At 35.8% G+C, this 24,463-nt stretch overlaps 1 protein-coding gene across 1 annotated transcript in view; it reads left to right on the top strand.

The window, feature by feature from the left end:
* The window catches only part of LOC148946808 (alanine--glyoxylate aminotransferase 2, mitochondrial), a 105,365-nt gene that overhangs the window by 13,963 nt on the left and 66,939 nt on the right, over window positions 1-24,463 (top strand). The window contains exons 3-6 of the mRNA XM_089096613.1: window positions 2,944-3,035; window positions 7,712-7,835; window positions 15,746-15,931; window positions 16,992-17,085. Of these exons, the coding sequence (XP_088952739.1) occupies window positions 2,944-3,035; window positions 7,712-7,835; window positions 15,746-15,931; window positions 16,992-17,085 (496 nt within the window). The remainder of the gene's footprint in view (window positions 1-2,943; window positions 3,036-7,711; window positions 7,836-15,745; window positions 15,932-16,991; window positions 17,086-24,463) is intronic.

Below are 24,463 nucleotides of genomic sequence, written 5' to 3'. Positions count from 1 at the left end.
TAGAATGAATCACATCAATGAAATACAGTTGAGTGGAAAAACGACTACTGACTCCCATCTAACTCTGAATTTAGCTACTAGTTTGTCCATTTTCTCGCAAATTTCGAGGACTCCTTAACGTCTTGTCATGTACCTGTTACGGGTCCAAATCGGAATACGAAGAAGATATTTACAAAATCGGAAAAATAGCAAACGAATTTGTTTCCGTTCAGAAGCAGTGACTTCCAAATATGGACTAAAAAGAAAACATGAGGAGCAAAAAACGTGTTATAAAGACAACCGAGTGTTTTCTTATTGAGATGCCCCTTCACCCTGGAGAGAAGTCCATAGGACTTTCTCAGCTTCTCCTTCAATGCTTTAATAATGTGTGAGCGTGTTGCTCGAATTGATGTTCCGTATGGAAGCCCAAGATACTTGAGAGACGCAGAAATAGTAGAAATAGTATTAGGGCCAACCTGGATCTTGGAGTCAGGAAGCTGGCGACAACCAAAAACAAGAAATTCGGCTTTTGTGGGAGCGACTGATAATCCAATATCAAGAAGACCGTCATAAAGGTTATCCACAGTGATTTGTAGCGACTGCACATCGTCTGACAGAAGGATAATATCATCCCCGTACGCAAGATGACTTGCATCGATAGACGGCTCACTCTACGTGTGGCAGAACGGATTTCATTGTTGAACATTACAGGACTTCAGACCGAACCCTGTTCAATTCCACGACGTACAGACATCAGGCCATTATAAACACTTTCACCTCGTACGTGAATAGATGCCCTCTGGTACCACTGCCATATACAGGCGCAGATGAATGGACTCGGTCCTAATTTTATGAGAGCCAACATAGGTTGCGAGGGAAGGACCGAGTCAAAAGCCTTAGATATATCAATGGCACTAACATATAGGGGTTTCTTTAGTTTCTCATGCTTTTCGAGAATAGACACGAAGACGGCATGAGCGTTTCCGACGCCAAGACCCCCAAAAAAACCAAACTGATAATCACCATGATCACACCTATCCAAAATTTTTGGTAGAAGGATCTTTTCAAGAGTTTCGCAATGACTGAGCAAACTGTGATCGGACGATAACAATCACAAGACTGAGGATCCTTATTCTTTTTGGGAACGCAAGTCACGATACCTTCACATAAAGCAGTGGGTATGTACTGCTTTACAATACAAGCCTGGAAGACAAGCGCAATATGTTCAACTAGCTTTTCAGTACCATACATCAGATGTTCAGGTTGAAGCCCATCTGAACCAGGAGCTTTACCTTTCTTAAGAAGACGAATCTGGGTCAGGACGGACGACGACGTTATAGGAACGAAATTCTGGCTATGGTCTAGTTGAGAAAAACGGAGAAGAAGGGTCTGGCGGAATGGTGTATCCAAAGGTGGAAGCCTATCAGAAAATAAAAAGGAGAATTGTGTTTGCCATGAAGTTATATCTATTGGATTCGAAGAAGAAGATGAAGTTAATTTTGATACTTGATTCCAAAGCTGCTTTGGATTATTTCTGAAATCACGTGACAGGTTAGATACCTGCTGTCTATTCCAAAAGAGTACCGCTTTCCGGTAATCTCTCTTTGTAGATTTGACAATTCCAAGAAGGAGACCGGATCTTAGACGGCCACAATCGACCCGTATCTTAAACCATAGTGTATGACGGTGCTTTGCGATATTCATATCAGGATCATCCTTCCATCCCTTTTTCCGTGTACCAACATGAATATTCTCTGATGGAACTACCGCTGAGGAGACGATTTTCAGCGAATGAGTGATTTCGGCAAGATAGCAATCCAGTTCGAGGCAATCACTTTTCAGCGTTGTAGAGAGCAGGTGGAAAGGGATTTTAATCCTGGAAAACATTGAATCCAGCACACTTTGATAAAGTGGCAGGTCAATACTATCCCAAAACACCTTCCGAAACCAATTGGACTTTTTATGTGTTTGCGGAAGAGACAGATTCAAGTGGACCTGCAAATGCAGATGGTCACTAGTTAGCATATCTCCGGCTACATCAATCATGACATCCCGGAGCTCAGGAACATCAGAAAGGACAAAATCAAGATCAGAAGTAGACCCGAGTGATGCACAAATGAAAACTGCTTGGATTTTGGAAGCACAAACAAGTAATCAGTAGTGATGACTGAAGCATCTATGTGAAGGGTGCAGCATCATCTTTAAGGTCAGTGTTAAAATCCCCGCATACTACGAGTGACTTATTAGACGATCTAAATCTATGGAGAAACTTAGACAGGGGTGCGAAAGCTGATGCAAATTTACGACTTAAAATGGCATTTCGGTAATTAGTAGGCATATAAACACAAAAAACCACAACGCTACCGATATCAATAGCGATAAATAGATCATTCGACACGACACAACTACAATTTTTTTATTTTTATTTACAACAACTCCTTGACCGCCAGAGGGACGGCCTGTGGTATTTTTAGCAGGTCTAATAAAATATAAATGATCAGCCGAAACTTCCAGCATAGAAGCATTATCAGCGTTAAGTAAGTGTTCAGTTAAACAAACAATATCATAACGATTAACCAAATTCTTAAGAGTTGTTAGCTTTTCTCGGGCACCATTAATGTTTTGAAATAAAACATTGGAAATCAAATGATTATAAACGAAAAGGGTGGTCTTTTGCGTCGTTTATGAATAAGTTGTTGGTATTTTAATCTAGAAAAATTGTTTCAGTGTTCAAATTGTGGCTTCTACCCAATGGTGTATATAAATTGTAAATGTTACAGAAAGTATGGCTTAAGATATGAAAGTTTTATTTTTTCCTTAGAATTATGGAGTAGCTTATTAGATTAAAGTGAAGCTGCTTGGGATTATCAGTTTAATGCTAAGGATGACTAGAAATGAAATTACTGTCTAAAATTAAGGATTTGCAGCTGTTACATTAAATTCCTAATGGAGTCAATTTTATAGGGTTACATGCAATGGCTATTTGACCAAAACAACAAGCGATACCTTGATTTATTTGGTGGCATTGTTACTGTCAGCGTTGGGCATTGTCATCCGTAAGTAAGGAAGTGAACATTTAAGAGAGCAACATAAGCTATCGTACATTAAAGTTGCAAATAGCGCTATGTACTATCAACATGTTTTACATATTAGGTAAAACAAAAAAGACATCTTTTCAGGTAGTGATAAAGACAAGGGCGTATCCAGGATTTTTGTTTGGGGGCGGGGACAGAAAACTTTAAAGACGCATCAAAAATATGTTTACTTGTAATTTGCTACGTTTTTACGATTCAGACAAAATACCGTGGAGGGGGGGGGTTGAACCCAGTAACCCAATCTGAAGTGAATAAGAAAAACCTAAATTTAAAAATAGAGGGCAATGGGATAAAACAAATTATATGCAAAGATGACAAGAAGTGTTTTCAGACCAATGCTCGTGGCCCACTCCCAACGCTGAAAAATAAAATAAAGAGTAAACTAAATAAGTAAGACTTAAAAACGCAAGAACATGAAAAACTGATATTAAAGAACCACCGTGTGAAACATCAACAACTCATATTGTACTATTATCATAATGTACTATTCTTTAAAAGTTACAAATGTAGCTACATAGAAATTTTGTTTTTAGTCTCCGGTATTTATTTTGTGGATTTTATAACTAAATTGAACATATAGAAATGCATCAGTGATCACTGTAACTTTTAATCAAGACAGTGAATACAGTAATCTTAAAAAACAGAACAAAAACAGAGTATTTTGGCTTCAGATTTGGGCAACTTTACCAATGAATTGATAAAATGAAAAGAAATAGACAAAAACTAGACCCAACAGCTTAATATACAAGAAAATAACGTAAAGAGATGAAAAACACTAAACATTAAAAAAGAAGAAATGAAAAAAAAAATCATAGCTGAAAAACTATTAGCCTACAGCTGTTTTGCTAAAGTTCTAAACAAACTGTTATGATAAGAACACAATACACCCAATTCTAATAGAACTAAAGCAATAATAATGTACAGATAGAACTAGATGAAAAATTTCTTCCAATAAGAGATGCTTAAAAGAATAGAATGATGTTTTTGGATCAAGACTGTCAGATAACCATTTCCCGTCCCCGAATGGGGTGGAAGGATGTTGATGGAAATTTAGGGGAATGGGAACTTCTTTGGAGGGTGTAAAGAGGATGGCTTTGAATAGATTGGGATGGAGGAGGAGTGTGCATAGCTATGTCGGCCACATGTGGCTTGATGCTGCAGTAAATTGTTAGTAGTGGTTGTGGTGGTAGATAACAATTTCTAACCATTGCAGCAGTTGTTGTACTAGTGAAATTAATTAAAACAAGAGCACATTAAAGGCCTTTTAGCATCACTAAGTTTGAAGAAGTGAATACATTTTTCCATTTGCTGCCCTGGCGGAAGCATTTTAATGAATGCTTTATTGGAATCACGTTTTTCGATTATGTTAAACTTTATCAATTAAGTTTAAATTTTTGTATTAATTTTTTGACTTATTATTTCTTATTGAACACTAGCATTATAAGAGATTCTGGCTTGTTTTCAATAAACTATTATTTCATTTCAAATTTTCATTTCATTAAACTGGTATTTGACTGATAATTCCTTTTCCATGTTTATGCTAATGCCCTAATACATTAAAACTCAGTATGGTTTAACAAATGAATTTTGTGGATTTTTAGTCTCCAATTTGTACGTTATGAATATTTTTTGAAGTTTTTCAGAATATATTCAGTTTCTGCTATTAGAATAAGTAATTATACAGAAATTAGTATTAATTGTAGGGAGCGGGGGCGTTGTGCCATGACTTAATTTATTTTTTATCTATTTTAGATGTCTTGACACTAAAAACGGCTGATAAAAGATGCCCTAAACCGAGAGATTTTGAAGAATTATGAAATGAGGGAGTAGAGATAATGAGGGATTATGAAAAGAGGGGCAATAATCTCTTTAGTCAACAGAGTTCTAAAAATCTGTTCACGTAATAATATAAATTTTGAATTAAATTATGTCAAAGATATTCTATTCTGCAATGGCTGCCCAATAAACCTTATAGAAATTATCATAGATAGACGATTAAAAAAGATAGAAACAAGAATCTAGGGAGCCCCCCCCCCCTTGATTCAATTATTCCGGCAATTGAGGACAAAACTTTCACCACTTTACCCTACATGTCAAAACTTACTGATAAACTTGGAAAAATTGAAAGAAAAAACATAATCTCTCTGTTTCTTTCTAAACTGAACAAAAAGTTGAAAATTTTTTCAACTCAGGAAAAGATAAAACGGACCCTATACTGGGTAGTGTAGTCTACGGAGTCCTGTGTTCCTGTGGGAAATTTTACATAGGTAGGACCCATCAAAAACTTGGTGAACGTTAGCGTGAACATAAAATTTCAAAAGATAAGCCCCTGAGATTCGAAAGTGAAAATTAAAACTTTGATTCCGCCTTAGCCCTGCATATGTTCTAAAATCTTACACATTTGGTACATTTTCAAGAGGCAACTTTAATATCTACTGTAAATGGCCTACCGCAATCTTTTAAAGAGGTAATTGAGATAAAAAAATATATAAACAGAAGTTTGGCTTTATGAGACACCGGAGATATTTTCTTAAGCTCAATTTATAAGAACTTAATTTCAAAAGACTCAACCAATGTTTTCGCCCCCAAGATATTGTTATAAATTGCCGTTCCCAAGATATTGCTGATACGCTCTTCTGATAACATGCATGCACAAATTTGTTTTTGATTTAGTTCGACATCCCTTCCGCAATCATTCCCTGTAGGTGTCACCTTAATACCCTTAGCCTCAGAAATAGTTGTGATCGTAGCAGTAGTAGTAGTAGTAATATGCACATACTGACTTTTGGTTAGTCCAACATCCCCTTCAACATGCCTTGAAGTGTTAACTTAAAACTCTAAGCTGTTCTTGACATTTTGCTGATACGCCGTTTAGACCACCTGCATACGCACAGTGTGTTTGATTTAGTTCAACATCTCCTCAACATTCCCTGATGGCTTTACCTTTATACCCTTAGCCGTTAGTAGCAGTGTAGTAGTAGTAGTAGTAATAGTAGCATGCACATTGCACCTTTGGGTTATTTCAGAATCCCCCGGAACGTGCCTGACAGTTTCAATTTAATACTCAAAGCCGTTACCAATATATTGCTGATACGCCCTTTTGACAACCTACATCCACATAATGTGATTTGATTTTGTTTACCATTCCCTGAAAGTTTCACTTTAATACCCTAGCCTCAGCAATAGTATTAGTAGTAACTGCAGTAGTGATAGTATGCACATAGAGCCTTTTGGTTCGTTCTAAATGCCCCTCAACATGGCCTGAAATTTTCTACTTTATACCCAAAGCTGTTCCTGGGATATTGCTGATAGGCCCTTTGGGCTACCTGCATGCACATGGTGTGTTTTGAATAACAAACCCCTCACCATTCCCTGACATTTTTCACCTTAATACCCTTAGCCGAAGTGGTAGTCTACCAGAAGTAGTAGTAGCATTAATAGTAGTATAAATAGTAGTAGTAGTAGCAGTAGTAGTATACACCTAGTGCCTTTTGGCTATTTCGACATCCCCTCAACATTCCTTGAAAGTTTCAACTTATTGCTCTTAGCCGTTCCTGAGATTTTGCTGATACGCCGTTTAGACAGCCTTGCACACACATAGTGTCTTTTGATTTAGTTCGACATACCCCTCAATTTTTCCTGAAAATTTCACCTTAATACCTTTAGAATTAGTAGTAGTAGCAGTATTAGTAGCAGTATTAGCAGCAGTAGTAGTATTAGTAGTAGCCTGCACATAGTGCATTTTGGTCGTTTCAACATCCCCCTCAACATGCCCAAAATTTCCACTTAATACTCTAAGCCGTTCTCGAGATATTGCTGATACGTCCTTTTGACAATTTGGATGCACATAGTATGTTTTCATTTTGTTCAACATTCTCTGAAAGTTTCACTTTAATGCCCTTACTAACGAGGGTATTAGTAACCAGAAATGTTGAGCCTACCTTTTTGGATAGTTAAACGGACTTAGTTTTAATTTTTTTATTCGTAAAATCATCTGATCGAAATAAGCATTTAAAGATCAAAATGAAAACATTTAAGCCAAAAAAAGTATTTTTAACTGAAGTATAAGTTAAGCGCCTTTTACTTTTTTTTTACTTAGAGCCGCTTCTTTTTCCCTGTAGATTCAAATATATATATATATATAATATATATATATATATATATATATATATATATATATATATATATATATATATATATATATATATATATATATATATATATATATATATATATATATATATATAATTTGTTAAAGGTTTTCCATTTGAAAGTAATGAGTTCCCCCATCATGCCCCGAAGGTTAAAGACTTGGGGGTAACTTTTAAGCATACTAAACTTTTTCTTCAAGATGCTCCTTATTTGACTCACACTTATCCTTCTCTGTTTTGTTAAGTTTTTTTCATGCTTTATAATTAGTCCACAAATAAGTAGATTTGTGAAAAAATCATGGGATCTCTATTGCGTCGCAGTATTATGTTGGCTTTAAAACAATGTTCTGGTACAGATGCTTTTGCATCTTTGTTGTAGCTGACATGTGGCATCTTTGCCTCAGCAAAAGAGTGATGAATCTGAAGGAAATTACGCTTGTAAAATACATTTATATGAACAATGATAGATGTTACATCACTTTTCAGGAGAGTAAATGAGGCAGCAAAGAGTCAGATGGACAAACTTTGGCATACGACTAGCATTTATTTATATCCAAGTGTTCATGAATATGTATCCAAATTGGCCGAAAAAATGCCAGGTGATTTGAAGGTAAAAAAAAAAAAAAAATCAAATATCCCCTGATGTATACATCAGCTGATACGTTCTTCAAAAAAAAGAAAAGAGAAATGCGATTCAAAGTCGATAGTGACAGATTTATGTCGCATTGTAATCTGAATTTTAAAACATTTTATGAAAGAATTTCAGAGACACATTGGTTTAACAGCTGATGGTATTACATCTCTTCGAAAAATTACATTATTTCATCCGAAATATCAGATTTGTTTTATTTTGCTGATATATGTTCTATTTGTATGTGCTAACGAAAGGTTATCGATTTGATTGATTCATAAGTAGTTTTTTTTTGTGATGGGGGACAAAAAGTTGTGTTTTGCCGTGTTATTTTTTTCTTATGCCGCCAATCTCAGTTTTATTGTGGAAAAGTGCTGAGGGTCTATTTTCTGCAGTTTTTACGGAAGATTTGACCTTTGGCTAAATTGATGAGTATGATATTACGTTTTGGAATGCTGCAATTCATGCCTGTGGCTAAAAAGGAAGTTTTTAGCTTTTTGTTGGGTTTTACTTTGGTGGTATGAGCCAGAGATATTCCGGAGATATATCATTTCGAAAATTTGAAAAAATTGACAACTTCTTTGTCATGGCAAACACACATACAAAAAAAAAAAAAAAAAAAAAAAAAAAAAAAAAAAAAAAATTGATAGTAGCTTTGCTCAAAAATGAGCTGATATTATTCTTCGTAAAAACAAGCTAAAGGCAAAAAGAGGACCCATGACCCATATGTCAATCCCTTTCCACACCCGCCCTACTTATCCCAACTTTTTGGCAAAAAGGCAGGCTTAAAACCCAGAATAGCACAAGAATTTGTGACTTATGTAATTTAATATGTAAAGTGGACCAGTGGCCCTCACCTACCACCTCTACATCTCCTACATCCAACTGTTTAGCAGAATGTTAGTCAAGTTGCACCTTGTCTAAAGCACAGTCGTGCAAGCCTTTTCAATTCATATAATTGAAGAGCCACTTCCGCCTGCAACTGAAGCTACTTCAATCTGTATGATTGAGGCACTAAAGCGAGCTCATGACCTCTTTAGCACCTCCAGACCTAAAAAAGTCACTGCAAACCATTTAAAAAAAAGTTGGCATACTCCAGTTTTTTTGTTTTTTTTTTTAACTATCCACATCATGCAATAATTTTCATTTCTGAGCATGCTCAAAGTGGGCCAATGACCCCTCCAATACACCCTCCTTTTCTGCTATGTTCTAACCATTATTTTGCAGAAAGGCAGGCTTTTTGTTTCTTGTTTGTAGCGGAATCGCTGAGAGGTTTTCAATTTATATTATTGGAGGCATAAAATGGATGTGTGGTCCCTCCAGATTTCCACCCCACCTTCCATCATCAACTTTTAAATAAGAAAGGTAGGTTGGTTGTCCGTTGTTTGAGCCGAAATTTCACAAGGATTTTCAGTTTGCATGATGGGAGGACTATAGTAAGGCTATGCCTTCCCAACAACACTCTCCAACCCCTCGACTAGGTTTTTAGGGGAAAAGTAGGACTGTTGCACCTTATTTGAACCAGAATAATGCAGGGGTATCAAAATCAGTATGATTGGATTCAAAGAGGTTGTGGACACTCCGACAGTCATTCTCCCTCTCCCTGAAATATTTTTTTGCAATAGAGCAGGCACGGTCCACTTTATTTGAAGCGGAATCATGCAAAGATTTTGATCTATGCTAGTAGATGTATAAAGCGGGCCCACGGCCCATCAAATGTCTACCGCCCTTTTCATTGCCAACTGCCTTGCGAAAGAGCAGGCGTGTTATATCTTAATTTTAACTGGAGTACAGTGATTCTTAATTGGTTTGATCTGAGAACAGAAGGAGGCCTTAAGCTCTTGTGTTACCCCTGCTTATTTGTTTCAGCGAATTGGTAGGCAACTTGCACCCTGTTTGAACCAAAATCATTCAAAATTTTAAATTCTTATAGCTGGAAGATGAAATTAGGCCCTCGCCCTTAAAATACTCCCGACTCCTTCCTCTTCCAACTTTTAAATAGAAATATAGGCATGTCGCATCATTTTTAACTAGAAAACGTGCAATGATTTCTAATCTGTATAATTTGAGGTATAAAGTGGGCCCATGACGCCTCGAGTAAACTTTTCACCAACTAACAGAAAGGTAGACCTGTTGCACCGTGTTTGAATTGGAACCGCGCAAAGGTTTTGTGTCAAAGGTTTTATTGACTGACGCACGAAATGGGCCTTTAATCCTTTCAACTCTCCTTTCCGCCCCTTGTAACACCGATTCTTTAGCAGAACTGTAGGGATGTTTGAACTTGTGTCAACTAGAATCACAGAAGAATTTTCAATCCGTATGATAAGAGAACTAAAGTGTAACTGTTGCCCCTTGACCCCTCTAGTTTCTACCTTTTGAGCGGAAAAGTAGGCAAGTTGCAGCTTGTTGAAATCGTAAACGCGCAAAGATTTTCATTCTTTATAACTTGAAGCATAAATCATGGCCCCTTGAACACCGCTCTACTTCTCACAGCCATTTTTTTAAATAGAAAAGTGCACATGTCGTGTCTTATTTGAAACGTGTTATTTTATATATATATATTTTTTTTTTTTTTTTTTTTTTTTTACTGAACGGCCTTAAGTTTACGGGGCAAGTACCATAGGCAAATGACAATTGAGAATAATGATTTTCCGCCACTTCTGAGCCACCAACCTTCTGCACTAAAGTATCTGCATTCACCTGAAATTTGGCAGGAGGGTACCTATAGGCGGAGAGACTCATCAATAAATTTTATACCGATGAACTTTGCCGCATAGTCGCTAGCAGACTTGAAAATTCCATTGTTTGGAGATTTCTCCCCTGTCACAAAGCGTGAATTTTAAGCAGGAATCATAAAGCTTTTCAAGGTCCAAGGACGAGGAACTACATCCTTGTTCTAATTGGTCTACTTCTTATTTGTTTCGACATTTTAGGGTAGGGAAATGTACTTAATAATTTGTACTTGTATCAAGTTACAAAACCATTGTCTACTGTGGTGTTTGAGACCTGGCAACATATTTGGCCACAGGAGAGCCTGTCTCCAGTCGATGCTTGACGATAGACGAACAGTCTTGATCACAGTCTCAGACATAATTTCTGAACCTGCCATGCGGCTCTAAGCTGGACGTGATGGTAGATAACCAGGTTTTTCTTTGACTGCCGGCATTCTTCCTCTACTATGGCAGTGTAAGATATTTAAGCCGTTGCTTTGATATTGCGTCGCCAGACCGTTGTAGTACTTGGCTGAATTACCGTAGGTGTCTGCATTTGATGATATTTGATATGGGCTGCCGGTTTTCTGCTTTATTACGAATGATATCATTGCTAGTTCTTTCAGTTTGCCTGACCTTCTGAATATATTGAAGGAATTTGTAGTAAAGAACATTAAGATTTTGGACATCCGACCTTTCAAACGACCAGGTTTCGCAGATTTCAGGTAGCATATACTACAATTTTTGAAATTACCACATGGATTATATTAGGTTTTATGTTTTGGGCAAAGTAAGGATTAGTTTGTATTCTGGGTGAATTTTAAAGCTAATAACATTGGTTTGGTGTCAGAAAAATAGAGAATAAAGTTAGTTTCAACGTTTGACTCAACACTTATCCTTCTCTGATTTGTTGTTTTTTTTCATACTGTTTAATTAGTCCACAAATAGGTAGATTTGTGATAAAAATCGCGGGATCACTGTTATTGCGACGCAGTATTATGTTGGATTTGAAACAATGTTCTGGCATAGATGCTTTTGCGTCTTTGCAAACAAAAAAAACACGGTTTTTTTTAGACCGTCTTTAAGGAACGTTTCATTTTTTTTTATTTTCTTCTTTAACAAAAAAAATTTCAAGCATACCATTTTTGAAGTTTGAAAGTTTGACAACCACGGCATCTGATCAATGCCAAAGGAACAAGATCAAAAATGGTGCTTTCCCGCAATACTTTAGTCGGTGAACTCGATCAAAGACTGCGGAAACACTATGTTATCCTAGTAACGTAAATCTAATTTTGTTTGTATATATTAAGTCTAGAAATGTGTAATTTTAAAATGATCCCTCATGAATATGCTATGAAATATACGTGGTAAAAGTGGATCAATCCTTAAGAAAGCTGCTGCTGAGGATTTTAAAATAAGAGCGTGGGTGCTAACATGACGTAGTTTTTATTTTACTGCCGCATATGATTAAAAGAAAGTTCAAAAGTGATTTACTTAGTAAGTTTTCTTTCGGTTTGGTGACTATTTCTGCTAGAGTGGCAAAAATAAAGCCATAACACTTTTTTATGATTTTTCCGTTTTTGATACCTAGCTTCATTTGAAACAAAAATTTGAAATTATTTTTTCTAAATTACAACTTCTTGACAAGAAATAAGTGATTGTGTTTATTTCATCCTCTGGCTTGCTTTGTTTTCTATCTACCTCAAAACACATGTGTCGCTAAGGTCTCTTGTTTTGCTTTTGCAATTTTTAGTGATTATGGAACCTAATATGCAATAGGAACAATGTGCTTTACCGAATTAAAACAAAGACATTGTTTACTCTTTTAAAGGAGGTGCTTTTAACTATAAGAAATGCAGTACGTGATTCCTAAACGAGTAGGATAATGTATTTGTTTCTTATTGCATAGGGCATTCTCGCTTAGGTGGTTGGTATTATTTAACGATTTTGCTCACTTGGAAAGACTATTCTGTAGTTATTTACGTGCATTTTATGGCTAAGAAACTACTTCTGGTTTTAACTTAAAAAGAAAAGGATCGATATGTTTATTCTGGGTTCGCTGTTTACTTTCAGAAAAGTGTCAATCTTGTATCTGGTGTCTTAGGTGGAGGAGGAGGGGGGGGGGGTAGTCAGGTGAAAATTATTTTAAAATTCAATCTTGTCATCTTATCAGTGATACCTTTTCTAGGAAGGAGCTAAATATCATATTAACTGGCAGTAAAGCCTGTCAGATAACAGCCATAATAAAAAAAGTATACTCTCTTGTCAGGGAGGAAACTTACTGATTCCATAATAAGAATTGCTCGCTTGGGTTCAGGAACCTGTTGTATGATATAGCGTGATTTTTTTTCGGATTAGTGACTAGCTAGATGTTATGGACACATGCCAATTACATGAAGTAAGGTAAGCAAGTATGCGCGTAGGTCCGACATTTAGGGAGAGGGTAGGTTTTTTGGAAAGCCAAACGCTGTGGAGAAAATATATTTCTTGGTGAAAATTGGACACATTTTAATAGAAATTCTAAGGATCTGTTTTTGGAGGAAGTCTACCCATGTCCATATATTCTAAGCAATTCTGGAGGGGGAGCCCTTTACTCTCCCCTTCTTGTACAAGAATATTCATATATGGTATTTCTCCACTGGAATACATGATCTAGGTTGTCAAGTCAACGTATTTTTAAGTGACCTATCAAACAATTCATTGTAAATAAATGTAAGTAAGGAGCGACACCGGCTAATAGTAACCGAATTCTAAAAACCATCGATTTCATAACAACTAATGAATCAAAAGAAATGGCTTTTTGTAGTGATTTCAAATACATAAAATGCATTAAGTTGAAAGTGATCTCGATGAAAATTACGCCATCGGATTAACATATCAGAGAACCTTTCTGTTCAGGTTTCAAACTTCTATGTACAAAAAATGTAGAATTTTGCTCTTTTTTTTCTCAGAAGAAAGATCACGGATGCGTATCGTCAAAACGTAGCCAACATATTGTTCAACAGGGAAGTGACGTTTTCTGCCATTTTGTGACATGAAACTGCATGGGATACGACTTTGAAAATTTTGAGATAGCCAATCGATTTAAAATTATATATTTTTTTCATCTTTTGGTATCAATTTTTTTTTTGTATCTTCGTTAAAAAGTTGAAAATTCCAAATTTACCCCTCCCCCCCGGAGATTTAAAAAAATACATTTTGCCACCCCCTCCATCCTAACAAAATAAATAAATAATACGTTGAAGGTTAATGATCCTTCTATACAGGCAGAGCTACAGCGGCTTCTAACTGGAATATTTGTAGTTTATCATGGTAGGTAAATACACCAAGAATTATCTGTCTAGAACAGAAGAAACTGCCGTACTGAGCCCTGACATACAATAATTAAACAGCTAATTCAGTAAGTTTTGATAAGTGCTATTGAATGCAATTCAGTAATTGTAGTTGCCTGTAAAACAGCAAAGTGTACAAAATGAATCCCAATTAGCTTATTGAACCCGATGTTTGGGAACATGCAGGTTGACCTGACCGCGTTCAACAGGGTTTATTGCAATTAATTACAATTAACTTCAATAAGTTAATGAGTAAGCGTAATTACTGTACTTTATTGAAAGTGGCTTAAAGATCAAAATAAATTTCTTACAAAAAAAATATATAGCTTGAAAGTGGAGAAATGGGAGTTGTGTTCCATTTCTTTTACCGGTTATGAAAACCCAGTCGTTTGTTAAGGAAATATTTTTGAGGCATCAAAGATGCGGCAGTAAAAATGTTGATCTTTAATACTCCAGTTTCTTACAAATTGTACGTGTGTTTAAGTCCCATCACTAATTTCGAAAAAAGGAATGTTTGAATATCTTTAGTTCGCTACGTTGAAAACACAGTCAAATTAGTCGCAATAAATTGAATTGAGGTAAGAGGATGCAAGTTAAATTTATGCGAAAACCGTCGCATAAAATCGTTTTTTTTAATATCATTCGAATTTCTGTCTGGTAGTATTGTCATTTCTTTTTGAGGCCATGTCTTTATTAATTTCAGAACTAGTATCCTAGCTGATCTTTTGCCATTCAGTTTTTTCAAATGCATTCGATTGCTTTAGTAACTGGTTACTACGTATAAGGAATCAGGTGTAAGAGAAATTGTAAATGTTTACGCTACCAATTAATTTACAATTATTAATATATACAACTTACCAGCAAGGAGTCGGAGATTTATAGGGCCATTAGCTCACATCACATCTTGTTTAGCCGGGGGATGATTCGAAAATGATTAGAATTATATGAAAAATAAAAGTGTTTTTGCAACTGAAAGTAAAAGGAGCAACATTTAAACTTAAAATGAACAGAAATTAATCGGTATATAAGGGAGGTCTGCCTCAACCTCCAATCTTTACGCTAAAGTTTTATAGTGCTTTTGAAAACACTTCTTATTCCAACTAAACAGCCCTTCTTTTTGAACAGTCGCTCTTAAAAAATTGGAACAGAAATTAAAACTTAAGCTCAAAGAGCAGGGGGCTGAGGAGGGGGAAGTCCCCATCATATAAGGAATAATTCTTGTTCGTTATAAGGTTTTAGAGTTGCTTCTTGTTGTAGTTGAAAAGATTGTTTTTTATTTAATAGTGAAAAAGACAGAGGGAGTTAGCACTAAAATTTTCTTCTTGTCAAGCTTTGGCATAATTTTAACTTGAAAGTGGAAGAAAAAATACGGACCTGCATCTAATATATCCGATTGCCAAAAAATGACAGATGATGTTAATATCTCAATTAGTCAGTGGCGGATTCAGAGGGAGGGGGGTGAGGGAACGCGCGCCCCCCTAACGTAGTTTAAATTAGTGTAATTTACTTAATTAACGCAATTTTGCGTTAATTAAACTTGCTCCTAACGCAAGCTTATCAGATCAACCTATTTTGCCCCCCCCCCTAAAAAAAAATTCTGGATCTACCCCTGCAATGAGTAAAATAAGTTTTTCTGAGGCTGCAAGTGAAGTAAGCAAATAGAAAACGAGGAATGAAACTTTTGTTTGTTTTTAACTTTTATCGTCGTATTTTGTGATTGTAACCAACCTCCAAAATGGCATTTCAATAATAATTTCATCGATTAATCTAGTCTTCACTTGCAAACGTCAAATACTTCACCCTAATTATTAACTAAAAATTATTGCTTATTTTTACTGTTCACTAGGTAGTCTATTTTGTCAACAGTGGTTCAGAGGCAAATGATTTAGCCATGCTGATGGCTCGTCTTTACACTGGTGCAAACGACATTATCTCTTTGCGAAATGCCTATCATGGAATGTCTCCATGGACAATGCAGTTAACTGCTCACTCGACTTGGAAATATAACGTTGCAACTGGTGGAGTTCATCAGGTAATTGTAGTTTTTGTGCTAAAAGCTCTATCTGTAAATTCTTTAACGTGCTTTGAGCAAACAGTTCGTGGTAACGAACTGTAAGTAAGGAGCGACCTGGCTCAATAGTAACCAAAACTCTAAAAAACGGAATTTTGATACCAATAGATATATCGAAAGAATCGGATTTTTATGATTTGCCTGATTTTCTAAAAAAGGGGAAAACCCCTAAAAGCTATAGAATCTTAATGAAAATCACACCATCAAATTCAGCATATCAGAGAACCCTACTGTAGAAATTTCAAGCTCATATCTGTGGAATTTCGTATTTTGTTGCCATAAAAAAGATCACGGATGCGTGTTTATTTGTTTTTTTCCCTCACTCGACCTGGAAATACAGCGCTGCGACTGGTGGAGTTCATCAGGTAATTGTAATTTTTGTGCTAAAAGCCCCATCTGTAAATTTTATAACGTCCTTGGATTACTATATTAGACGAGACACAAAAAGAAACTTTTCAGGAACATTATGGTTACTTGCTGTATTTTTTAAATCAAGCTTCAGATCAACTTCTTAAAGGCAGTGAGATAAGATAAGGTTACTAGAGCTTATAAAAAAAGATAAAAATTTGCCAAACTGAGGACTCATCTCAAACGGGAGGAAAAAGACAATGAGGTATTTCATCATTTGAAATAGAAATAGAGAATAAGTACAGATTGTAAATATTATAAACCCCAAAAAATTTATTTTTCAAAACCTAGAGCCTACTTGGATTGTTAAACTAACTTTGTGTGCTACGGTTAATCTTGATTTAAATGGCAAATGGGGTTTACTTCCAGTTGCTTTATATGTATGCATTTAGTGATGGAATATCTTACCAAATATTTCTATCTGAAAATATTTTACGTATGCCAAACTCTAAAACAAGAGTCAAAATAGAAGAGATTTAATCCCTTTTCAAAATAATTCATGTGTGATTATATGAGGCAAGCAGAGCCTATTAGGTTCAAAAGACAGTTATGCCACCTTTTGATCTTGTTAGGTCTTTTTTCATGAGTATAATGAATTTATTTGTTATTAAAGGCAAAGAATCCAGATCCGTATCGAGGAGAATGGGGAGGTAAGCGATGCAGAGACAGTCCTGTCCAGACTACTCGTAACTGTGAATGTGCAGAGGGTGAGATTGTACATATTTGTTATTTTTAACTAACTTAAAGTTATTGATAAGAATCTATATAAAAGCGGACTTCATTATCTTAATATTGAGGTATATTTGTGGTAAGCGAATAGATATGCATACAATATATCTACTGATCAATCGCTGATTATGTTTTGCTTAAGTTTCTGGAATCTGTATTCCAAAATTAAAACACATTCAGAAAAAAGCTCAACAGAACTGCTTTCGGAAGTGAGCTGCTACATGGAAAATCTTGGTTGCAGCTTCATCCTAATGAGTGAACCACGACTATAGTTGCCGAAATTCAAAAACCAATATATAAAGGAACACTATTGCCAAATGTTTCCTGAGCACCACTATTTTGGAAACTAATTTTCATTCAAATTTGACTGAGCAGTAATTTGTAGTTATGATAGGAAGTTTTTGGGAATTTCCGAAAAAAGCCCCTAACCCCTAAAAAATTGCTTAAAATTGTTCTGGATTTATCGATCGTCCTCAGTAGTATCAATCTTCATAAAACTGTGGTTTGATTACAAGATTGAGTCCCAAAAAACGTGAAAGTAAGTTTCAGATCCACAGGCCTAGCACCGTTAGTTGCTTTTAATCGAAAGACGTCTTTGATGTCGGGCTTTCTTAGGCCAAAAACTGACACTAGTAAATATTGAAACGATGTCATTCCTTAAAGACATTCTGTGGACAGATTTTGGGGGGGGGGGGAATCTAAAACTTACAATGCCAGGTTTGCCTTCTTTTTGTCTGCCTCCATCTGGCTGATTCTTTTCTTATGAAAACATAAGTTTTGAATTTAAATTTCCTGCGTTTTTCTGAATGGCTTGGGAATCGCATTTGTGATTGTGGTGGTCATACTTTTAGATTGCATTGGTACGATTGCATTGATTGCACTGAATATGATTGATCTGTCTTTTTATGAGGTTCGGTTTCCCCAATTTGGATCTAATTACATTTTCAATATGTTCTATTGCTAAGGCTCTATAATTTTCTTCTCTATTCTGATTTCCTTCATAGCAATAAGCGATACTTACATGTAAGGGGATGTTTAATGACTTCCCACCAACAAAAAAATGTTCTCTTTTCAAAAATGCCAAATTTGTCACTGGCAATCTCTGACAAATCTTTGGCTATCCTGGACACATGCAACTAAATTACGAACTTTCACGCAAAGAGGTGAATGAATGCTGATCCAGTAACCCGACGGAATGCTTATCTTGATATCAATCAAGAAATAGTGTTGTTTACGTTATGGGAGGGGGAACAATTAGAGTTTCCAAGAGCCTTCTTTGTGCCTTCAGTCATACAGTACAAAAATAAGGAGTTACAATCATAAGGACACATAGAAGCAACGGAAGGCCACTTTGGGCCGAAGTTCGAGGCGGTGAAGCTGTCAAGCCAAGGGGCAGTTGAACTTGACGGGGTAGAAAAGTTGGGAATGACAAGTTTCTTGATTTATTTTCTTAGGATTGTTCACCCAAGGTTTTGGTATCTTTGGTGGAAGTTCGTTCGGGTAGTGGAAATAAATAGCGCTGGGATTCACTTCAAATTTTTTAAAAAGTTGCCTTCGGCCAAGGAGACTTTTTCTACGAAATATTATATCCCTTACCTTATAGTCCAGCAGGCTTTAGCTTCAAGCTTCATATTTCGGGGAACCATGTACTTGACAAGCTTTTATGTCATGCTAGTATCCGAGCAAAAAAAAAAAAACAGTGGTCAAACATTTCTTGGGCGATGTCTTGTTTGCAGTTTTGTGCTCATCAATTGCAAGCGTACTCAGGCGCTTTTGTGCAAAACGAAGGTACAGCTCAGAAGTGACGTACACCTCAAAAGCTCTGTCCTCTCTACCCCCTCAGCCCAAGGTACTTTCTTTTAAGCCAAGCTGAGGACCTTCGTGCGGGGGTCGGATAAGAAACCAATTTTTTATGATTTTTGTGATCATTGTAAGTGAAATGGGTATCCGAAATTTTAATTCGACACTTTGGGGGCTACTGGAATGCCTGGGAAAAATAGGGCGTGGGAGTGGGTGTTGGTCTTCATGTGAGGGGTTTATTCCTTATGAAGGCTATTAGAAATTTTAATTTCTGATCAATTGTGCCACCTTTAATGTTTTACAACCATTCGTTTTATATAAATATAGCGGACAGAAAGGTGAAAATAATATCCAGGAGGCATATCGGCCTTTATTTATTTATTTATTTGAAAACCCGTGTTACAAAAGCAAGAAGATGGAGCAGTAAGAGAGAAAAAATAATAAAACAATAAAGACAACAATTAGACACTTTGTAAAATACAAGACAAGCAAATATATGAAAGAAACCAGAATAAAAAAAAAGACTTCTAAGCAAACGAGTATAAGCACAAACATTTACTGTTTAATGTGTCCATTATCTTACCTAGACCCCGGCGCCGAGCCGATGAGGGAAGACCGGCGGCGACGGGGCCAAAAACAGCACGCCGCCGGTAAGACGTCGGCGGCGCGCCGCCGGTGCGATCAGTGTTGACCGCAAACTTTAATGTTTTCATCAGTCTTTCTCAAATAACAGCATAAATTTACAACAGATTCGAGCCTTATAAATAATTATCCAAATTAGTAGTTTTTTTCATCGAGCATAACTGCATACACAACTTCAAATACAGTATCACAAAATTCGTCAGTTATCTGGGTAAAAACTTTGAATGTAACTTTGAACTTAGAAGCTTAATTTTTTCATAATGCCCTTTGCCTATATCTGTTTTGTCACCTTTAAAACATTTGAAATGGGTGACTTTGATATTGTTTTTTTTTTGCTCTTTTGGATTCCTAAGAAGCCTTCTTGTATTAAAAACTGGTTTTTAATAACAATTTAAAAAAACTGCATTTTAAAGTTTTTTTTGTCTTCTTTATAGAATATATGTCATGTAGGCTAAGGCTGAACTACTGCTTTTTTATTGCTTTTGGCTGCTCTTTCGGATATTATTCGTTTTTTCTTTTGGGGATTCATTCCAAATTATAAATTGATCAATACCTAATATCAGTCAAATTACAAACTGCAACTAAAAGGAGTAAATTTATCAAATTGAAAAATACATGATGAACACTTCACATGAGAACACTTCAATTACAATGACACAAAAAACATTTAATAGTTTATTCCCTATGAAGAAAAATGAAGTGTCAGCTATTTTCTTAGGTAAAAAATGAAAAGCTAATCCGTTTTAAGTGTAATTAAATGAAATAATATGCAGACTGAAGTATCTCCAGGAAGATGTTGAAATTTTCATCCTAGTTCGTCACTTTTAATCCAAGCAAAATGTTTAGGACATTTAATATCAGTTATTGAGTTTAAGCTTTGATTTTCAAATGCTCACAAGAATTACCAAATTTAAGAAAGTCGTAACAATAAGTCACCTGTGGTCAAAATACTCAAAGACTCCTCTTTGATCCCCACCCAGGCTCAAAGCTTCTGCTATGGTCATTTCCATGGAAATCTCCAAAGAGTTTCTTTTTAAAATAGCTGTCAAGCGTAGTTAGGGGTATTAAGACTTTTTTGCTTTTCTTCAAAGCTTTGAAAAAAGTGTTATAATATTCCAAATGTTACATTTGTGCATATTTTTTGTAATCATTTGTGTGGTGATCAAATTTTCTAAACCACTGTAGATACGTAAGAACGTTGCAACATCTAGTACCCTGAGGTCATAAGACTGTCAAAGACTCCTCCTTGAACCTCCAAAATTGAAAGCTTTTATTATGACCTGGCCTTTTAATGTAACTTGGGCACTGGCCCAAGGGCGCCATTGTTACTCGAGCGCAACGTTAGGTGGGGATGTCGATATCACTTTTATCACTCCAATTCGTTTTAGTGTGAATCTGCCTGGTACTAATGAATGAGTGTTTTCAAAGTAAACCCGTTTCACAAATAAGAAAAAAACGGGATGAATGCATATGTCCCTTTCCCTTTGGATCACAAAACCATGCAAGTGCTGTATCAAGTATAACTCACGAAAATCTTGTTAATTTTGTCAACTTTTCAACTTTTTGGCATCCCTGCTTTCAATAAAAAAAAAAATCAAGGCGCTATCAAATTAATATAATAGCTCCCTATGTCCCCTCCCCCCTCTGGATACCGTCTCTGCTTTAAATAAAAAATAATAATTAACTTATTGGCACCCCTGCTTTAAAAAAAAAAATCGAGGTATTATCATTTAAATATGATAGCTCACTACCCTCCTCCCCCCTCTGGATACCACCTTCATAGGATACCCTCTCTGCTTTAAATTAAAAAAAATCAACTTTTTGGGATCCCTGCTTTCAATAAATAAAATTTCGAGCTATTATCATTTAAATGTAAATCCTCCCTACCCCCCCTCCCCCTCTGGATACCACCTTGATAGGATACCGTCTCAGCTTTCATTAGAAAAATAATTTACTTAATAATTAACTAGGTCACTATATGATTCAAACAAACACGCAAAATAATGTTAAACAGCTTAGTGTTCCTTGAAAAAAAATTGAGGGTATGAGTAAAGGGGTACAAAGACAATAACAAAAATGTCGAAATTATTCAGATATGTCTCAAATTATTGGAAAACTGAGTGATAGATTCGCCATGGCATTCCATAAGATCCAAAGAATCTAATTAAAAGGGAGCACACACAAAAGCCAAATAAGGCCAGTAGCCTATGAGAAATCACGAAATACCCAAGACAATGAACAAGTATTAATGGGGGGCCCTGGGTATATCAAAATATTTCAATGGTTTCCTAGGTAGTTTAATATCATTTTCTCCTGTCTCCATTTTAAATGAAAAAAATAATTATCTTTTTGGCATCCCTGCTTTCAATAAAAAAAAAAAAATGAGGTATTATCATTTAAAAATGATAGCCCCCTATCCCCCCTCTATATGCAATAATTTACAATTTATTTATGAATCATATTTTTGTGGTAACTTCCGGCTCAATCTTTAATTCCCCAACCTTGTACATAGCTTAGTCTATAGCTAAATTTTGTCTCAATCGAAGGTTTTTTTTTTTTGGGGGGGGGGGGAGGGGGGAAAAATGTTCCAGAAAGAAGATTGTATTTTATATCAGGCGTTCAAGAATTGAGTATTAAACATTAATAAAATATTATATAAAAACAGCAAAAAAAAAAAAAAAAAAAAATAATAGGCAAACTTAAAATTCAGCTGTATAAACAATCTGTCGGCTATCAATTTCAAAATCCAAAAAAAGGCCGAAGCTGTATAGTAGTGAGTGCGTTCTATAATTCTATTCAACTTGAAAATAAAATTCTTGACTGCGAATGATGTAAGAAATAGCAATTGTGAAATTGCATTCAAAAGTATTTAGACTCATTTCATAAAGACGATACTTTTTTGTCAAAATATGAAGAACTGAGTATATTGCAATATTTGCAATTGCATATTGCATCTGTCTGGTTTTTATCAAAAGTAACAAAAGAGACGAAAATTAATGAACAAGAGAGCAGTGAAGAACTATGGTATGCAAAGTAATATTTGGCAGGGAAAGTCACTGGTGATAAATCGCTAGGGGTGGCACCGTGATTTTCGGAGATTCGGGGATCCAAATTTTTTTTCAGGGTGACGCATAGATTTTTCGGGAAATACCCGAAAAGTCAGGGATAGTGAAAGCCCTGCTTGATTGTTAATCAGGAAAATCGAAATACTTAACCGCACGAGAAGGAAAAGGTGTGAATTTGCGGTTAGCGCCCTTAAGAATTGCCACAAAAATCATTTAAAGTAGACAAAACGCCGCCGCCTCTGCCGACGGTGGCGCGCCGGCGGCGCTAAGACACTTCGGCGGCGTTCGACCGGGCCTCTCGTCGGCGGCGTTCGGTCGATCCGCCGGCGCGGCGCCGGGGTCTAATCTTACCACTGCAAGATATGGCTCCAGTCGTGTAACAAATAAATCGTTAAAATTCACAATACTTGTTAAAATGGCAGTACTGAATCAATTATACTATAACAAATAAACAGAAAGGATTTTCGGGTCAAAGGTGGGAGCCGAAGGTGATAATTTAAGACACGTTAATATCGCCATTTAATTTACATAATATATGTGGGAAAAAAAATCTTCAAAATGGTGCGACCTACTATGTATGATGCAGAACAGTAACGTTAAACAATCATACAAGAATTAAATTATTATTATTATTAAAAATTATTGAAAAACCTGTCACAATTAAAAACGGCAACAAGACGGAGCATAGGAAAAAAAGACAATACATCACTGCTTAAGAATGAGGGACCAATCATTTAAATTCTTATCAATTTTTCGATTTTGTTTCGCTATCCGTCTAGTGACGGCAACCTCTGGGTCAGCGACCTTGAATTTTGCAATAGTGAGCGAATATCTATACCACGGAGGCTGATGTAGCGGATACTTGGCAAAACGAAAGAACATGGATCGGATTTACCCTCGTCTGTTTTAGGAGTTTCCAGAAGGGTGCGGTGTAGAGGATACGGGGAAGGGCAACAGCATTATGTAAACTTGCTAGAAGATGTCGGTTGAATCGAAGTTTACAAGATACAATGGAAGCGTAAGCTGCTGAGATTCTACGTCTAACGTCTTTGCTTAGTCAGTGCTATAGTGTTGACTCTGGTTCTTATAATATTTAATTAAAAAAAAAAAAATCCAAAAAGAAAGTTTTTCAAAGAAAAGTGAAGAGACATAAAACCTAAAACGAGCGAAAGTAAAGTCTTACAATTACAATAACAGGTCAAGTCTGAACCTAATATTAATTGCCATGGACGATTAAATGAAACCTAAAATAAAAAAGCAAATCAAACTTTAAACGAGCTAAAGTCACTGTGATAAAAAAAAATGAAGCCTAAAATGGACAAAATCAAAATGAATGTTCAAATAAAATTTATACTGAACAGAAATTATCTGAAATAAGAGTGAGTCTGCCACCTCCTCAGACCCCCTTAAGGCTGGAGCGTCTCTGGAGTGTTGCTCTTTTCCAAAAAATAAAAAGTGCAGTTCCTATTTTTTTTTTATTCTCACGTTAAAAGTCAAATATTTGTCGAACTTCCTGGGATTCTTTTTTTTTGCAAATCTGTATACAATCAAAGCTCTGTTATCGACCACAATTTATTCTAAAAATCTATCACAAAACAAAATTGTTAGATGAATAAATCCTATTTTTAGAAAAAAAAAAGATAAAAGAGATTAATTCGTTTTCAAGATGAATGTTTGTTTATCTGCTTACAGTATATTAGAAGGTCAGAGACACGAGGGCTACGTGTTTTGTATTTTTTTTTCTTTCTTTACTTCAAGTGCTCTTGTCACAACTTTTCTTTTTCGGAATCATAACTCACGGCTAATTAAGATGAAGCCATGACTGGTGGTTAATGAAGAGAAAATAAAT

Source organism: Artemia sp. Qi Xiang Cuo, chromosome 11 (genome assembly GCF_049724085.1).
Source record: "Artemia sp. Qi Xiang Cuo chromosome 11, ASM4972408v1, whole genome shotgun sequence".
Classification (NCBI taxonomy): Eukaryota; Metazoa; Arthropoda; class Branchiopoda; order Anostraca; family Artemiidae; genus Artemia; species Artemia sp. Qi Xiang Cuo.
The sequence above is the reverse complement of the archived record's forward strand: the minus strand, read 5'-3'. Positions and strand labels throughout refer to the sequence as shown.